This window comes from Mauremys mutica, chromosome 13 (assembly GCF_020497125.1).
Source record: "Mauremys mutica isolate MM-2020 ecotype Southern chromosome 13, ASM2049712v1, whole genome shotgun sequence".
NCBI lineage: Eukaryota > Metazoa > Chordata > Testudines > Geoemydidae > Mauremys > Mauremys mutica.
The window spans coordinates 39,346,445-39,365,139 of record NC_059084.1 but is presented as its reverse complement, the minus strand read 5'-3'; the positions used below and the strand labels follow the sequence as shown (position 1 = coordinate 39,365,139).

General features: G+C 43.6%; 2 protein-coding genes across 2 annotated transcripts; both read left to right on the top strand.

Annotated features, from left to right (window-relative positions):
- Positions 1-1,054: 1,054 nt before the first annotated feature.
- Positions 1,055-2,008, top strand: LOC123348398 (olfactory receptor 6C74-like). The gene has a single exon (XM_044985918.1). It carries the CDS (start codon positions 1,055-1,057, stop codon positions 2,006-2,008), a length of 954 nt encoding a protein of 317 aa, XP_044841853.1.
- A 15,429-nt stretch (positions 2,009-17,437) lies between these two features.
- On the top strand, positions 17,438-18,385 carry LOC123348397 (olfactory receptor 4D2-like). Its single transcript, XM_044985917.1, has one exon. The coding sequence runs from the start codon at positions 17,438-17,440 to the stop codon at positions 18,383-18,385; it is 948 nt and encodes a 315-aa protein (XP_044841852.1).
- Positions 18,386-18,695: the final 310 nt, after the last annotated feature.

The following is an 18,695-nucleotide window of genomic DNA, read 5'->3' as shown; positions in this document are numbered from 1 at the left end:
TAATACAGGCCAGAGAATTTTAAACAGTGATTCCTGCATCAAGCACATAACTTCTCATCGAATTTGAACATTAGAAAGAAACATCCAATCTCAATTTAAAGGCTAAAATCCACCACATCCCTTCGTAAATTGTTCCAATGATAATTGCTCTCACTTTAAAAAAAAATGTGTGCTTTATTTCAAATCGGACTTTGTCTAGCTTCAGCTTCCAGCCATGGAATTCTGTTATGCCTTTTTCTGCTAGATCAAACAGCTTTCTACGGCTGGAAATTTTCTCCCTGTTTAGATACATACAGACTGTGATCCAGTCACTTTTGAACATTCTCTTGTAGAAACTAAATCGACTGAGCTTCTTGAGTCCCTCTCTGTAAGGCAGATTTTTCAAACCTCTGATCATTCTCGCTGCTCTTTTTTTCAACATTTTCCAATTTTTTAACATCCTTTTTGATGTGTGGGTGCCAGAACTGGAAACAGTATCCCAGTCACTGTCTCACTTCTTGATATCTTTATAATGCTACCTCTCTATTCCTACTCAATATTCCCTTTTTTTAAAACATCCAGAGATTGACTTAACTGTCTTAGCCACACCATCACACTACAATCACAAATTCAGTTGGCTATCCACCATAGCACCCAAGCACTTTCCAGAGTAACTGTTCAGTCCTCAATCCTGTATGTGACCTCCTCTTTTATTTCTAGATATATATGACATTGTTCATTAATCAGAATGCCATGCAGTACTAAGTGAAATACCTTATAGAACTTTATTATGTCAACACAGTTACCTTTATCAACTGAGCTTGTAAATTCACCCCCACCCCTCAAAAAAAGCATCAAGTTTGAAGTCTCCAAATAAAAATTGGAATCTCTCTCTAAGAGATGTGCTATAGTTCAACCACAAGATATGGGTGTGATGCAAGAATCACTAGGTGAAGTTCTCTAGCCTGTGTTATGCTAAAGGGCAGATTAGGTGATCAAATTGGTCTCTTTTTGCCTTAAATTCTGTGACCTTAGATCAACCCTATTTTATTTTTTATTTCCCTTTAGATAACCAATGGCTGTACTAGAAAAGAGAAACCACACGCGAATCACAGAGTTCCTACTTGTAGGATTTGAAACTTTTCCAGAGCTGCAGATAACCCTCTTTGTGGTATTCTTCATCATCTACCTAGCGACCGTTGCTGGGAACCTTCTCCTCATTCTTACTGTGTGGACTGACCATCACCTGCACACGCCCATGTATTTCTTCCTCAGCAATTTATCTTTCCTGGAAACTGGCTACATCTCCAATATCATCCCCAGGCTCCTGGTGAGTCTTGCAACAGGTGACAAGACCATTTCTCTCTCAGGCTGTTTCCTTCAGTTGTTTGCTTTTAGCTTTCTGGGAGCTACTGAGTGTTTCCTCATGACTGGAATGTCCTATGACCGGTACTTGGCAATATGTGATCCACTGCATTATGCAAGTAATATGAGCCCCAGGTTTTCCTTTCTGCTGGCCTTCGCTTCTTGGGCATTAGGCTTTGTGGCTCCTTCCTTCACAGTAATTATGGCATCCCTGTTGCCTTTCTGTGGTCCTCATGAGATCAACCACTTTTTCTGTGATTTAACAGCTGTGTTGAAGCTTCCATGTACTGACACCAGCCTGATAGAGATGGCAGCTCTAATCTCCTCTTCCACAGTATTAGTGATCCCGTTTCTCCTGACCATCATGTCCTACGTCTATATCATCCTGACCATCCTGAGACTCCCATCCACCACTGGGAGGAAAAAGGCCTTTTCCACCTGCTCCTCTCACCTCATTGTTGTCTCAACTTTCTATGGGGCGCTGATCATCATGTATGTGGTCCCATCCGGAAACCAGTCTCTGGATTTCAACAAGGCGTTCTCACTGCTCTACATAGTGGTGACTCCTATGCTCAACCCCATTGTCTACAGCTTTAGGAACCAGGAGGTGAAAGATGCCTTGAGCAGATCTATCACTAAAATGTGGTATTCCATCAAAATGTAGCTTTTGCTAAATTCCTTTTTGTTTGAATGAAATTTTAAGGGAGGAGTTAAATTTACATGTCAGACTGTCCAACAATGTCTTTGTCTCAAATTTTTTATTTTTCCTCACTGTTTCAGTTATTGCCTTAAATGTGATCTGAAAATGGTTAAGAGAAGGTCATTTTATTAATGATGCATAAAGAAGGCTTAACATTTTTTTGTAACGGTTCTTGGCTGTGATTTTAAAAGGGGCCTAGTGGAGCTGGGTACCCAACTCTTGCTGAAAGTCCACACAATCTCCACAATCTTACCTTATCAAAACAATGTAGTCTGGCATTATCAAAAAGAAATGAGAAAATCGAAATAATTCCTTTCGACCCTTTCCAGTCAAAAAAAATCATATAAATTAAAACAGTATGATTAAATGTTTTGATTTTGATGAAACCGTATTTCTCAAGGAAAACTGTTCCATCAAAAACGTTTTTTTACCAGCTCTACTCAGTACTTTCTCTCCTGTTCCATTCTCAACCCATGGGCCTGTATGAGAAGTGTAGATCCAAAGCCTGCTGAACTCTGATGAAATTGGCCCTATTGACTCACTGCTCTGCATAAATAACAGTTACTATCTTCTTTCTGAAGGGTTTCAGGGGAGCCTCAGGGAGTTATGCACCCAAATTCCATTACTGTTGGGACAGCAAGGGTGGTCCGGTGGATACTACTAACGTTTGGGACATAGATGTCTGCCTCAGTCACAGATTTTCCTGTGTTACATTTAGGAAGTCACTTAAGGCCAGATTTTTAAAGTATTTAGGTACCTAGTGGGTATTCACCCACGAAAGCTCATGCTCCAATATGTTTGTTAGTCTATAAGGTGCCACAGAACTCTTTGCTGCTTTTAGGTACCTTGTGAGATTTTCAAATACACCTGGGCAACTAACATACATTGATTTCAATGGGTATTAGGTGCCTTGATGCTTTTAAAAATCCCACTGGGTTCCTCATTATATTTGAAAATCTGGTCCCAATCAACTTTCTGCATCAGGATTGCCAGGGTTCCCTCCCCATTCTGAACTCTGGGGTACAGATGTGGGGACCCGCATGAAAGACCCCCAAGCTTATTTCTACCAGCTTAGGTTAAAAAATTCCCCAAGGCACAAATCCTTCCTTGTCCTTGGACGTTATGCTGCCACCACCAAGTGAGTTATACAAAGATTTAGGAAAACAACCACTTGGAGTTCCTGTTTTCCCAAAACATCCCCCCAAGTCCCTTCACCCCCTTTCCTGGGGAGGCTTGAGAATAATACACCAACCAAATAGGTAACCAAGGTGATCACAGACCAGACCCTTGGGTTTTTTGGACACTAAAAACCCAATCAGATTATTTAAAAACAAAACTTTATTATAAAGAAAAAAATTAAAGAATCACCTCTGTAAAGTCAGGATGGAAGGTAATTTTACAAGGTAGTCAGATTCAAAACACAGAGGATTCCCTCTAGGCAAAACTTTAAAGGTACAAAAACAGGGCTAACCCTCCCTCTTAGCACAGGGAAAATTCACAAGCTAAAACAAAAGATACTCTAATGCACTTCCCTGCTATTACTTACTATATCTTTAAGTTTAGCTGTATTATTCAATAGGAGTTAGATTACTTGCTTGGTCTTTCTCTTTGTCTCTGGAGAGAACACAAAGAAAAAACCTTCCCCCACAGATTTGAAAGTATCTTCTCCCCTTATTGGTCCTTTTGGTCAGGTGCCAATCAGGTTACCTGAGCTTCTTAACCCTTTACAGGTAAAGGAGGGATTTTATGCTACCCTTAGCTGTATGTTTATGACAAGGATAGTTTACAAATGGGGGCAACGGATTTAAAGGCCAGACTGGATCATTATGATAATCTAACCTAGGCCAAAGAACCTTACCCATAATATTGCCTTACTTCACAGAAGTGTTGTATCAATAAGGGCTGGGATTTTCATAGATCCACAGATTCCAAGGCCAGAAGGGACGACTGTGATCATCCAGTCTGACCGCTGTTATAACAAAGGTCATAGAACTTCCCCCAAATAATTCTAAGAGAATATATTTTAGAAAAAAACATCCAATCTTGATTTAAAAATTGTCAGTGATATAGAATCCACCATGACCCTTGGTAAATTTTCCCAATGGTTAATTACTCTGTTAAACGTGTATACCTTATTTCCAATCTGAGTTTGTCTAGCTACAGCTTCCAGCCATTGGATCGTGTTAGATCTTCCTCTGTTAGACTAAAGGGCCCAATATTAAATATTTGTTCCCTATGTAGGCACTCATAGCCTGTAATCAAATCATTCTTAATTGTCTCTTTGTTAAGCTAAGAAGATACAGTTCTTTGAATTTATCACTAAAACGCATGTTTTCTAATCCTTTAATCATTCCCATTGCCTTTCTCTGAACTTTCTCCAATTTATCTATATCCTTCTTGAACTGTGGGCACTAGAATTGCACACAGTATTCCAGCAGTGATTACACCAGTGTAGAATACAGAGTGATAATAAGTCTCATCTCCAACTCAAGATTCCCCTGTGTATACATCCCAGGCCACTGCATTACATTGAGAGCTCATATTCAGATATTTAGACACTACAATCCACAAATCTTGTTCAGTCATTGCTTTTCAGGATAGAGTCCCCCATTCTATATGTATGGGCTACATTTGTGTTCTCATATGTATACATTTACATTTACATATTAAAATGCATATTGTTTGCTTGCACCCAGTTTACCAAGTGATCTAGATTGTACTGAATCTGTGACCTGACTCCTTCATTATTTACCACTCCCCAATTTTAGTGTCATCTGCAAATTTTAGAGTGATGATTTAATGTTTTCTTCCAGGTCACTGATGGAAATGTTAAATACAGTAGGGCCCATAATAGATCTCTGCAGGACCCCACTAGAAACATACACACTCATAGGCAGCGAGTTGCATACCCACGTGGTGCTCGGGCACCAGCAATATTCAGAACCAGGGTCCCAGCTCCAGCAATATGTGGAGCCGGGTGCCCCCTCCACCGGTGGCCCCCCCATGCCTCTCCCGAGTGTTCCGCGGCCCCGACTTGCTGCCCCTGGGCCCTGCCCCCTGCTCATCTTTCCCAGGCCTGGGAGCAGAGAATCATTGACTATCTCTTCCCTGAGCAGCTCCATGTTGCCTCCCAGCAACTGCTGCCGCAGGGTCCTAGTGCCCCTCAGCTACAGGCCAGGACAGACTGACTCTGAGCATGCCCTGCCCCCTCAAACCCTTCCCTTTTCCGGCAGGACCCTCAAGCAGCACAGGGGGGCCCCCCTCTGCCGCAGTCACCACTCCTGCCCCATGCAAGGTGGCAGCCCCATCCCTCACCCCCAGTGAGGCTACAGTGACAGTGTGCTGATGGGGGGGGGCAGGAAAGGGGGCTCCTCCCCCAGAGCTTGCTGCTGCCTGCAGGGAAAGGGCTGGGGGGAGTCCTCCTCTCTGGCCCCTCTCCCAGAGCAGCCTGCCTGCATCCCAAACTCATCCCCAGACCTGCCCCCCCCACACTGCACCCTCAACCCTCTACCCTAGTCCTGAGCCCCTCCAGCCCCACAAACACCTTATCCCCAGTCCCAGACAGAGCCCTCATCCCGCTGCACCCTGACCCTCTGCCTGAGCCCTGAGCCCCTCCAGCACCCTAAACACCTTATCCCCAGTCCCAGCCAGAGCCCTCATCCCCCACACTCCTACTCTTGCCCTGAGCCCCTCCCACACCCCAAACCCCTCATCTGCAGCCACACCCCACAGCCTTCACCCCTTCACCCCATCCCTCTGCCTGAGCCCATAGCCTCTCCAGCCCCCCAAACACCTTATCCTCAGTCCCAGCCAGAGCCCTCACCCCCTACACCCCTACTCTCGCCCTGAGCCCCTCCCACACTCCGAACCCCTCATCTGCAGCCACACCCCACACCCCACAGCCTTCACCCCTGCACCCCATCCCTCTGCACCCCTCCCATCCCCAAACTCCCTCCCAGAGCCTGCATCCTGCACCCCAATCCCCTGCCCCAGCCTAGGGTCTGCACCCCAGACCTCCTCCCTCACCCAAACTCCCACCCAGAGCCTTGGGCAGGTGGGGGACGGAGTTTGGGCGGGGGTGGGTTCTGGGCACCACCAAAATTTCTACAAACATGCCACCCATGAACACACTCAATGACAATTCCCCATTTGCAGTTATCACAGACCTATCACTATCACAGACCTGACAGTTAGCCAATATTTAATCCATTTAATGTGTGCCATGTTATATTTATATTCTAGTTTCTTAATCAAAATGTCATGTGCTGCCAATCATACATCTTACAGAAGTCTGCTACATCTTCACTATTAAGTTTAACAACCAAACTTGTAATCTCATCAAAAAAGATTGCAAGTTGGATTGATAGGATCTATTTTCTGCAATCCCATGTTGATTTGCATTAATTATATTACCTTCCTTTAGTTCTTTATTAATCAAGTCTTGAATCAGTTACTCCATTCTCTTGCCCAGGATTGATTTTAGGCTGAGAGGACTATAATTTCCCCAGTCATCCCATTTCTTCTTTTTTTAAAATGGCACATTAGATGTCTTCCAGTCTTTGAGAACTTCCCCAGTGCTCCAATGAAAATGAAATATTATTGAAATATTATTGAAAATAAATATTACGGTCCAATGAGCTCCTCAGCTAGTTCTTTTAAGGCTCTTGCTTGCAAGTTATCTGGACCTTCTGATTTTAAAATGTCTAACTTTAATAGCTTCTGTTCAATGTGCTAGTGCAATGGAACATTGTTTGCTTGCACCCAGTTTACAGACTGCTCTGTATCAGTGATCTGTCCTCTTCATTATTTACCACTCCTCCAGTTTTTGTATCATTTGCAAACTTTATCAGTGATGATTTTATGTTCTCTTCCAGGTCAGTGATAAAAATGTTAAACAGTGTAGGGCAAAGAACCGATCCCTGCTCCCCAGTGAAAGCACATTCACTTGATAACGATTGCCATTTCTAGCTACATACTGACCTATCGTTTAGCCAATATTTAATCCATTTAATGTTTTGCCATGTTCATTTTATGTTGCTTTAGTTTTTTTAATCAAAATGTCATGTGGTACCAAGTCAAACACTTTAGAGAAGACTAAATATATTACATCAGACCATAAGGAAGTCTATTATTTCAAAGGAGCCTAAGGAAGTTTGATGCCCTAATCCTGTTGCCTTTTATTGCAGATGAACACCTAACTCCAAAAATTTAACAATTGTGAGGTACTCAGATACTGTGGTGCTGAGGGCCACACATAGACAGTTTTACTGGAGTTGAGGGTTTAACTCTCCTGCCTTTGAAAACCCCAACCAACGTGAATCAAATCAAACAGTAGTAAATGCAGTTAGATTCTGATCTCAGCTAAACATACTAGTAAAGCTGCTGTAACCCAATGGAGTTATTAATTATAACTGTGATGTGAATTTTCCAACTTAAGTGTGCATGACCATCTTAACGTTGAAAATCCCCAACTCACATGTCTCTAAGGCCACAGAGACTATATTTGGTTCACTCTGCTTTGAAAATCATCAGTGCTTTAGTGCTATCGATCCCTTATTTGACATCTCACACTCATTGGACAAGCATTTCTTGCAGACTGAGGTAGGTTTAAGCATCTTTGTATCATTTCAGTCCACACACCATGTTTTACACACATTAACCAAGTGCAAATGAAGAGTAACTCCTTTGGTGTGAGACCAGAACCATTTCCTTAAAGTTAGATGTGAACAGGATGTGTTTTATGAGAAGGATTCTCAAGTGGTGCAAATTGACATAGATCCGTTGCCAGTTATGGCAATTTTTACCAGCTGTGATACTGGTGTATTTTTATGAAAGATTTCTTTTTCATTTTCCTAAGCAGCTTAAAATTGGTAATGAGAATAAGGCTGAGAAACAGTTATGCAATGAGTCAAACATTCATCCTTGATAAAATTTTCAAATTTCAAAAACCTAAATGGCTTGCGTGCTTATGTTCCATTTTCCACATTGACTTGGAAACCTAGAAGCATAAGTTTCCTTGGTAATCAGTGTGTTGACTAGTGTAATACCTTTGCCATTGGTTGAGTTTAGATCTGGTTGAAATTTTTCTACGGGAAAAATCCATTTTGGATAACAGATTTTTGTTATGAAAAAATATCTGTTTTTATAGACTAGTTTGGGGTTTTAGCTATTTGATGACCTGATTTTTTTTTTACAAAAATGAAAAAATTCATTTTCATCAATAATTTTCATGGAAAAAAATAATAATAATTTACCAACCAGCATTAAATCAGAACCAGATGAGGAGTGCCACATTCTTTACGTTCTACCTAGTTTCTTTCAGTGCAAATCTGCTGTGGTGGCTGCACTGGTTTTAATGGTGTTACTCTGGATTTATACTGATGTAAATAAGCCTGGAATATTTCCCTCCCCATCCAAATTTTTAAGATATGTTTAATTTCTTGAACCTACAGCTAAATGGAAATCAAAAGGCTGATTCTACTCTCATTTACACAGACATGAATCAGGAGTAAAGCTACTGAAATCAGTGCAATTGCACTTGTGTACAAGAGATACCAGGTTTTTGTTTTCAGCATAACACAAAGGATCAAGTTCCGAGCTGGTGTAAATTGTCCATAGCCCCACTGGAGTCAATGGGCCAGATCTCCAGTTAGTATAAATCAGCCTAGCTCCATTGAATTCATTTTACTCCGTCTGAAGATCTGATGCAAATATTTACTCTGCTTTCATTTAAAAAAAATCAGCTGGACAAAAGAGTCAAGAATATTTTGTAAATCAAAGAACATCAGAACATACATAGCTTGGAGTTGCGACACTGAATCACTCCCCTGGTCCATCTAGCCCAGTATTCTATCTCCAACAGTGGCCAGTATCAGATGCTTCAGAGGAAGGTGCAAGAACCTTGTGGAAGGCAGATGTGGGATAATCTGCTTTCCATGAGGAAATCGTCTTGATCTCTACAGTTAGAGGTTGGTTGGTGCCGGAAAGTATGAAGTGTTACATCATAAGAACATAAGAACGGCCGTACTGGGTCAGACCAAAGGTCCATCTAGCCCAGTATCTGTCTACAGACAGTGGCCAATGCCAGGTGAGCCAGAGGGAGTGAACAGAACAGGCAATGATCTAGTGATCTCTCTCCTGCCATCCATCTCCATCCTCTGACGAACAGAGGCTAGGGACACCATTCTTTACCCATCCTGGCTAATAGCCATTTATGGACTTCACCACCATGAATTTATCCAGTTCTCTTTTAAACACTGATATAGTCCTAGCCTTCACAACCTCCTCAGGTAAGGAGTTCCACAAGTTGACTGTGCGCTGTGTGAAGAAGAACTTCCTTTTATTTGTTTTAAACCTGCTGCCTATTAATTTCATTTGGTGAGCCCTAGTTCTTGTATTATGGGAATAAGTAAATAACTTTTCCTTATCCACTTTCTCAACATCACTCATGATTTTATATACATCTATCATATCCCCCCTTAGTCTCCTCTTTTCCAAGCTGAAGAGACCTAGCCTCTTTAATCTTTTCTCATATGGGACCCTCTCCAAACCCAAGGGCATTTTAGTTGCCCTTTTCTGAACCTTTTCTAGTGCTAGAATATCTTTTTTGAGGTGAGACCACACCTGTACACAGTATTCAAGATGTGGGCGTACCATGGATTTATATAAGGGCAATAATATATTCTCAGTCTTATTCTCTATCCCCTTTTTAATGATTTCTAACATCCTGTTTGCTTTTTTTGACCGCCTCTGCACACTGCGTGGACATCTTCAGAGAACTATCCACGATGACTCCAAGTTGTGAGATCTTTTTGAAGTTCTTCACAATCTGCTTTGGTCTTAACTATCTTGAGTAGTTTAGTATCATCTGCAAATTTTGCCACCTCACTGTTTACCCCTTTCTCCAGATCATTTATGAATAAATTGAATAGGATTGTTCCTAGGACTGACCCTTGGGGAACACCACTAGTTACCCCTCTCCATTCTGAGAATTTACCCTTAATTCCTACCCTTTGTTCCCTGTCTTTTAACCAGTTCTCAATCACCTGTGCATTAGCATTGTTAAAACAGATGTTAAGTTGATAAGAATGTGTTTAATGTTTAGACATATGATGTGTTTGTAGGAGGCTGCATAGTTCTGACATTACATCTGCAGCCCATGGTATAAAGTTATTTTGAGTGTTTGCATTGTAAACCATTGTAACAGTGTAATTCAGTAAAGAATCATTGATTAAGGTAACATGCTGGACACAGGAAGGCTCACTGAAAGATTGACCCTCACTCCCCTGTCCACACACCCAGGAAGAGAAAAGAGGCATCAACACTTGTTCCATCAGCTTGAACTCTTGGGGAAGGAGAAAAAAATGCCTGCCCAGAAGTAACTACATCACAGTGCTGTTTGGCATCTGGAGAGGGAAATATTTCTAAGCAAAGGACCCTCAAGCTGTTTAGCTTGGTTTACCTGGAGTGGACATAGAAAGCTTGCATATCACAGCAGCTTCTATCACCTTTTGAAACCAAACTCTGTAATTCCTTTGTGTGTGTATGGTTACCTGCTTTAACCTTGTAAATAACTCCCTGATTTCTTTTTCATAGTTAATTAATCTCTAGTTATTTTATTATAGGATTGGCTAGAAGTGGTGTCTTTGGTGTGAGGTCTAAGGTGCAATGGATCTGGGGTAGCTGACTGTTCCTTTGGGGCTGGGAATAACCTGAATATTGGTGTGATTTTGGGGGTAAAGGACTCTCTATCACAAAGGCTGGCTTGTCTGGGTGGCAAGATAGACTGGAGCGCCCAAGTCTGTGACTCCAAGCTAAGGCTGTTATACTGCTTGAAGAGTTCAAACTTGGTCCTTGGTTGGTGAAATCTAAATATAGAACACACAACCAGTTTGGGGTTTGTGCTCTGGTTTGTAATTGTGTGCCCTGAGGTTGGTGTTCATATACATGAGCCACTCCAGACAACTTGACAACATATACTCCACATATGTAAATGTATCATGTAACTTCTCATGAGAATGGGTTAATAATACTCAGAACTTGCTTTAAAAAAGAATTGGTTTTAGTTTTCTCTTCATGATGTTTCTATTTTTATCCCTAACCTCACAGGTTAAACTGAAGTTTTCTTTGCTTTGCCTTTTCTGTTAATCCTGATACAAAATTGCAATTAAAGATATAGATGGGAACCATTTTTGATTGATTTTCAGCTTATCCTTTTAATTGATAATCTAAAAGCTCATTAAATGAAAGCGGTTTAATACATTTTTGAATTATTATTTTCAAGAAAAAAATAAAAACTAGAATAAAATATTTTGATTTTCCCATATTTACTCCTTTTTTCTCCATTGGAAGGAAAGAAGGAAAGAAAGAAAATTTAAATAAAAAAGAAACACTTTTGAAATTTCCCCCCAAAAAAGAAAAACAGGTCTTTTTGAAAAAAAACTAAAAATGTGCATTTTCTAACAATATTGTGATTCCTTTTTAATTTCCCAACAAGATGTGTATTTTCAAAGTATAAGCAGTAAAAAGGGATCTCTACACTGAGAAATATTTAGGTAAAAATGAACACTTCTTCCCAAACAGATTGACAATGAATAGTTACAATGCACTTTTGGATCTGAAAATCCAATTCTGATATACTGGAGTGTAGACTCCAGGTATATCAGAATTGGCTTTTCAGATCCAAAAGTGAATTGTAACTATTCATACCCCTTAAGAATTCCTGAACAAAAGTGAGAGGCCAGCTACACTTTTTCGGGCAGTAATATCTTAAAAACATTGTCAATGAATTTCAAAGCTATTGTACCTATATATAATTAATGAAGTCAACAGGAATTTGAATTTTTTATAAAGGAATGGTATTCAGCTGCAGTGTGTGTGGGCAGAGTGTGAAGGGGATTGGTCTACACAGGGGTTACTTAACGCTTGATGTTCTCTGCAGAACGTTTGATGCTGCTATGATGAGACAGAAGATGAGTCACAGCTTCACTTTCAGATGTCAGGCTGAGCTCACAAGAACACATAGATAGAGAAATAAATTTTATTTTGTAAACTCGTGTAATGTCCAAGGAGTCCCAAGAATAGCTTTTTATAGACACATTTCAGAAAGTTGTGCAAAAGAGCCCAGAAACTGTACTCAGTTCACAGGGGGTGGGACTTTCAAAGGCATCTGATAGGTTTGAATATTTTCCCTATAATAGCCAATCATTTTTATTATTGTTGTTTTTGTTGTGTTGGTGCTTTAGTGACTATGAGCCCCAGTCCTGGACCAAAACCCCATTGTCCAAGGTGCTGTCTAAACACAGAACAAAAAGACAGTCCCTTCCCCAAGGAGTTTGTTTTACTGCCCTCTTGGAATCCAGTAGAATTGACTCCTTTCCTCCTGCTCTAACTACTTTATCACATTTCTCTCTCAGTGTGAGGAATAAAACTCACTGAGATTCCCTCTGCTTCACAGGCCACTCAAATGTCCATTTCTCTCCATGTATCCCCAATATCCCCCTCTTGTCCACCTGGCCTGGCAGGGGAATTCCAGAGCTGGTTGGGTTCGGGTGGCTAAAACAAATCAAACTGAACCACTCCAGGAATTTATTAATGATTCCCTTTGTGGCAGACTCCTGCAATCTCAAAAGAGACATCTCTCTTGATCCTGTCCAGCAAAACTGAGGGAGATTTCAGGGAGTGTTTGAACCTAGAGCCAGCCTTAGTTCATGGGTCAGATATTATATAAGAGGAAGATTTCTGGGGCTGTCTCATTTTTGGAACCAGGTCCACTTCACCTGCCTGTCAGCACAGTAGTGATCACCTATGAGATGTGACTTCCTCAGGACTTTCTTGCTTGTTTGGAGGCAGCTGGCTCTGAGACCATGCACACAGCAGGTTGTGCGAGGTATTGACTTTTGATTCCTAAACTATGCCATGTGATAGTAGGAATAGCCATTGCATGGGGGGATGCTCAGAGCCCCTGGTGGGAAGGAAGGAGAGGTCTGGTTGGAGAGATCACACTGGGCACTTGTCCTGTTTCCTGTTCGAAAGGGTTTGACAGCTATTGGCTGGGGCTCTCAGAGGAGATAAAATGAGTTTGGATTATAATAGACCCATTCTTGCTATGACCATCTGAGGCCTTCCTGTGACTAGCTCTGTTACAGTGGTGAGCTGGAGCCAGTTCACACCAGTTCACGCAAACTGGTTGTTAAATTTAGAAGCCGGTTTAGAACCAGTTGTTAAAGGGGTGGGCAAACTCCTGCCCATGGGACCCTCCTGTCTGGCCCGCCTGAGCTCCAGACTGGGGAAGCTCCCCTGGCCCCTCCCCTGCCTTCCCCCCTCTCACAGAGCCTCAGCATGCCACGCCGCCGGCGCCAGCGCTCTGGACCACTCCTGGGCAGCTCGGCAGCTCCTGCCACTTTCAGCGGCATGGTAAGGGAATGAGCTCCAGGGGGCCGCATGGCATCCATACACGCTGCCCTGAGCAGGATGGTAAGGGGGCCAGGCCGAGGCTGGGAGAAGGGGTTGGATAAGGGACAGGAGCTGTTGGAGGGGGCGGCGGTTCTGGAGGGCGATCAAGGGATGGGGAACAGGGCAGGATGGGTAGGCATGGGATTTCCAGGGGTCTGTCGGGGTGGTGGTGGATGGGGTCAGGGCAGTCAGGGGACAGGGAGCGGGGTGAGTTGGGTAGGGGCAGGGCCGGCTCCAGGCACCAGTGCAGCAAGCAGGTGCTTGGGGCGGCCAATGGAAAGGGATGGCATGTCCGGCTCTTCAGTGGCAATTCGGTGGCGGGTCCCTCAGTCCCTCTCGGAGAGAAGGACCTGCCACCGAATTGCTGCTGGAAAAGGAAGCAGCAGCGGTAGAGCTGTCACCGAAATGCCGCCGATTGCGGCTTTTTGTTGTTGTTTTTTTGCCACTTGGAGGGCCAAAAAGGCGGGAGCCAGCCCTGGGTAGGGGGTGGTGTCCTGGGTGGCAGTTAGGGAGCAGGATCTTGGTAGGGGGTGGTCAGGAGACAAGGAGTGGGGGGGGCTTGATGGGTTGTGGGTTCTGAGGGGGACAGTTGGGGGCAGGATGTGGGTGGAGGTCGGATGCGAGGGACAGGCTTTTTTGGGAGGCACATGGGGCTTGTACTCACCAGGTGGTTCCCTACCGGGTCTTCGGGAGCACTGAAGGACCTGCCGTCGACATGCCGCCGAAGACCTGGAGCGAGTGAAGGACCTGCCGCTGAAGAACTGGTAGGGAACCAGTTCTTAAGATTTTGGCAGTTCATCACTGTCTGTTACCCCAGGCTCTCCCTCAGCAGGAGCTCTGAGATGCTCAAACCTCCAGAGCAGCTTAGAGCAGGAAAACAAACCACAGAAAGAGTCCAGGGAAGGACGCACATTAGTGGATAAAACTATGGTGAGATTTCCAGAAAGGATTTCTTTATTTGCTTTTTCTTTGTATAGCCCATGTTCTGCAGTTTTCCAGCAGCTTTAGACTGGAGTCATCAATGGAGACCCATGTCAGAACTGATGATGGAGTTGGGGTATGTCTACACTACCCGCCAGATCAGTGGGCAGCGATCGACCCCCGAGCCCTCTCCTGTCAACTCCTGTACTCCAGCGCCACAAGAGGTGCAGGCGGAGTTGATGGGGGAGCTGCAGCAGTTGACTCACCGTGGTGAAAACACCATGGTAAGTCGATCTAAGTACGTCGACTTCAGCCACGTTATTCACGTGGCTGGTTTACACTGGGGTGGGGGGAATCAATCTAAGTTACGCAACTTCGACATACTTAGATTGACTTACTGTGGTATCTTCACTGCGGTGAGTCAACTGCTGCCGCTCCCCCGTCGATTCTGTATGCGCTTTTCGCGGCGGTGGAGTACAGAAGTCGACGGGAGAGCGCTCGGGGTCGATTTATCGCATCTAGACAAGATGCAATAAATCGATCTCTGCTGGATCGATCGCTACCCGCCGATCCAGGGGGTAGTGAAGACATACTCCTTTAAGAATCCTAGCCTAGGAGCCCCCAAAACACCAAAGATTCCCACTAAGGGCTGGATTCACAAAGGACTGTAGGAGCCTCACTGCTACTTTTGGTGCCCAAGTCCAACGTTTTGGTACCACCGGCATTCACAACCCCGCATTTAGCTGCCACCTGGTCCTGTGGACTCCTGAACTTACTCAGCATCTAGATTTCTGTTGTGAAAGTTCCCTCGGTGCCTAAATTTATGGCTCTGGGCACAAGCGCTGCTACCTTCCCCTAGGCATCCACCCCGAGTGTGACCCACAAATCAGGGGAAGGTGGATGGAGGAATGGCTATCCTCCTGGCAGGGCCTGGTCTGTCAGCTGAGCTGAGAGCTCCTCTGCTGGATTGGGGCCCATTCCAAATTCAGCCAGTGGAGATGACAGGTTCAATTCCTGTCTAGGGGAGAAGGGATTTGAACAGAGATTTCCCACAGCTCATGTGAAAACACTGGGCAAAATGTTATAATGTGGCTGGGGTGTCTTCTCCTTCTCTGCCATATCGTGCCAAAATTTGGCATAGACACCTAACTCCAGGAGAGGGGTCCTGGCTGTGGATCCCTGTAGCCCAGACATAAGCTCTGTGAGAAGGGTAGAGTTTAGAATGCACCCCTCTCCTTTGTGTCTCCCATCACAAATGGAGGCAGGGAGCTCTTCAGCCTGTTGGCTTTAGTGAATCCCATTCTTAGGCACCTACCTCTCCCTGTTCGATAGGGAGCCTGGCACCGAACTCAGGCTCTGTGAATATCTGGGTTTTTTTAAGTGTCTAAAAGCCAAAGTGGTGTTGTGAATCTAGTCCTCAGATCCTCAGATCAAAGGTAACATAATGTGGGTCTTTGCTCCCTTCTATTGGCTGAACCCAGTGTAGGCTTTTAAGGGTCTGCCACAGGACTTTTAAACTAAGGGCTCTGTTCCTTTAGCATGACCAGGGCTTTTAGATTACAAGGTCATGAGGACAATCCTCACAGACATCCCACTAAAACTTCTGTGCCTTGAACTGTCCAGGAGACTATGGAATGTCTGAGGTGGCATCAATGCTGCAGTGGTGGGCAATGCCCGGTCACCATGTCCGGCTGGTACCTGAGTACTTCATGATCCTTAAAGCATTTAACCATACCACACTCTTGCAAAGTAGGGAAACTTGTCACATAAAATAGAGGCAACAAGGCTGGGATATTCAAAGGATCCAGGGGGGCTCAAGACATCAAATTCCAAGTGAAGTTCTGTGTGAACTGGACACCTATCTTCCTGTCTCTTGAACATTTTAGACCAGTGGTGGGCAACCTGAGGCCTGCGGGACACACGCGGCCCTTCAGAGTAACCTGCTGGCAGACTGTTTGTTTACATTTGCACAGCCGCCTGCAGCTCCCATTGGCCAGGAAAGGTGAACCACAGCCACTGGGAGCTGCGGGCAGCCATGCAAATGTAAACAAATGGTCGGGCGACCTGCCAGCAGGTTACCCTGATGGGCCGCAGGTTGCCTACCACTGTTTTAGATGGAGTGGGGGTGTGAGTTACCTTTGGTCACAGATATTGTCCAAGGCAAGACAGAAGTGGATCCCATCACCCCACTGTCTTTGCCAATAAATGTCAACAGATTGGGGTTTGGGAAAATCTGGTTTTTTTTAACCTGTTTAAAAAAAATCATCAGAAAATTTCAGTCAAACTGATTTTTTTTTATTTTGAAACAATACTTTATTCTGTTACAAGAAATGTTGCTATCAGAAAAGAGTTATTTTTAATTGAAATATTTGATGTGAAAATGGCTTCTTTGATGAAAATTTGTGATTTTCCAGGAGAAAATGTCAAATTAATACAAAACTTTTCCTTTTCTTTTAGTCTGTCTTGTTGTAGCTGTGCTTATCCCAGGATATCAGAATGAGGTGAGGTAATATCTTTTATTGGACCAATTTTTGTTAGTGAAAGAGATAAGCTTCGAAAGCTTCTTTGTTACTAACTGAAGTTGGTGCAATAAAAGGTATTACCTCACTCACCTTGTGTCTCTCGTTTTATTTGGATTTGTTTCTTTATGTTCATATGATGAATTGTGGAAAAAGGTGGGTTTTTTTCAAACTTTCTCTCACTTTAAAAATTTCACTTCCACAGTTATACAGGACACTGTGGTGAGCAGGGGGCCCTTTTCATGAGCAGACTACTCCAATTCCCTTCCAGGACATGGGAGGGATGACTCGGGTTTGCTCAATCAGGGTTTTCCTGAAGTGGGACACAGTGGCACACTGTTAATTGAGATAAAAAAGAAAAGTTCCAAGCAAAGTGTGTTTCCTATTTTGGACTGAAAATAGATTTCATATCAATATATTAAAGGGGAAGTGGGCTAGAAAAATGTCATAATTTTTATTCTCTCAGTTCAAATTTGCAGGTATATTTTAAGGAGATTAAATGGATCAGCAGAACCTCACCACCACAGTGACTGAATTTATTTTCTTGGGCCTCACTCAGAATCATCAGTTGAAGTATTTTCTCTTTATGGTCTTCTTCATAGTTTACATGACCACCTGGGTGGGGAACTTCACTATCATCATCACAGTGATCACCGACCACCGGCTCCACAAACCCATGTACTTCCTGCTGGCCAACTTGGCTTTTATGGATGTCAGCGACTCATCGGTTAATGCTCCCAACTTGCTGTCCGGTCTCCTCTCTCAGCGTAAAACCATCTCCTTCAATGAGTGCATCCTCCAGATGTTCTTCTTCCACTTCATTGGGGGTGCAATGGCATTTTTTCTTGTGGGGATGGCTATCGATCGGTACGTGGCCATCTATAAACCACTGAGATACTTGATTATTATGAACCAAGATATGTGCGTGGGGCTCGTTGTACTGGCATGGGTGGGTGGATTGGTTCACTCTGCTGTTCAGATGGGACTGCTCCTCCAGTTTCCATTCTGTGGGCCAAACATCCTGGACAATTTCTACTGTGATGTCCCACAGGTCATCAAACTGGCCTGTGCTGACACCCATGTAGTCGAACTACAGATGGTCTTCAATGGTGGAGTTCTGCTCATAATCCTATTTATCAGTCTGTTAATTTCATACACCATCATCTTAGTCAAGATCAAGACACACGTTACAGATGCAAAGCGTAAGGCTCTCTCTACCTGTGGAACCCAGATTATTGTAGTGTGTGTACTATTCATACCCAGCATCTTCATCTATGCTCGACCATTCAAGAAGTTCACCCTGGACAAGGTGGCCTCCGTCTTTTTCACTGTCATTCCCCAAATGCTGAACCCAATGATCTACACCCTGAGAAATGCAGAGATGAAAAAGGCCATCAGGAGACTGATGAGCAGAATCCTGTTCTCACAGAGGAAATTAAAGACGTAATTTTTGAATGATAATTTCTATTACAAACCAGATCTGAACATAGACCGCTGCAGCGGCACAGGAGCCAGCAAACAGAGCTGTAAACAAGGGCGTTTCAGTGGGAGTTGTGTTGGAGGAGAAGGTTTTTGTATTTTGTGTATTGTATTTTGTAGTTATATGTGTGGAGGCTGGTAGGGGCAGTGTGCTGGGAGAGAAGCTGAGCCCTGATTAGGGGGCGGGGCGTCTCTGCTTAGAGGTCCTATAAAGGTAGCCAGAGAGTCAGGGAATGGCATAGACAGCTGCAGTGGCACAGGAGCCAGCAACATAGCTG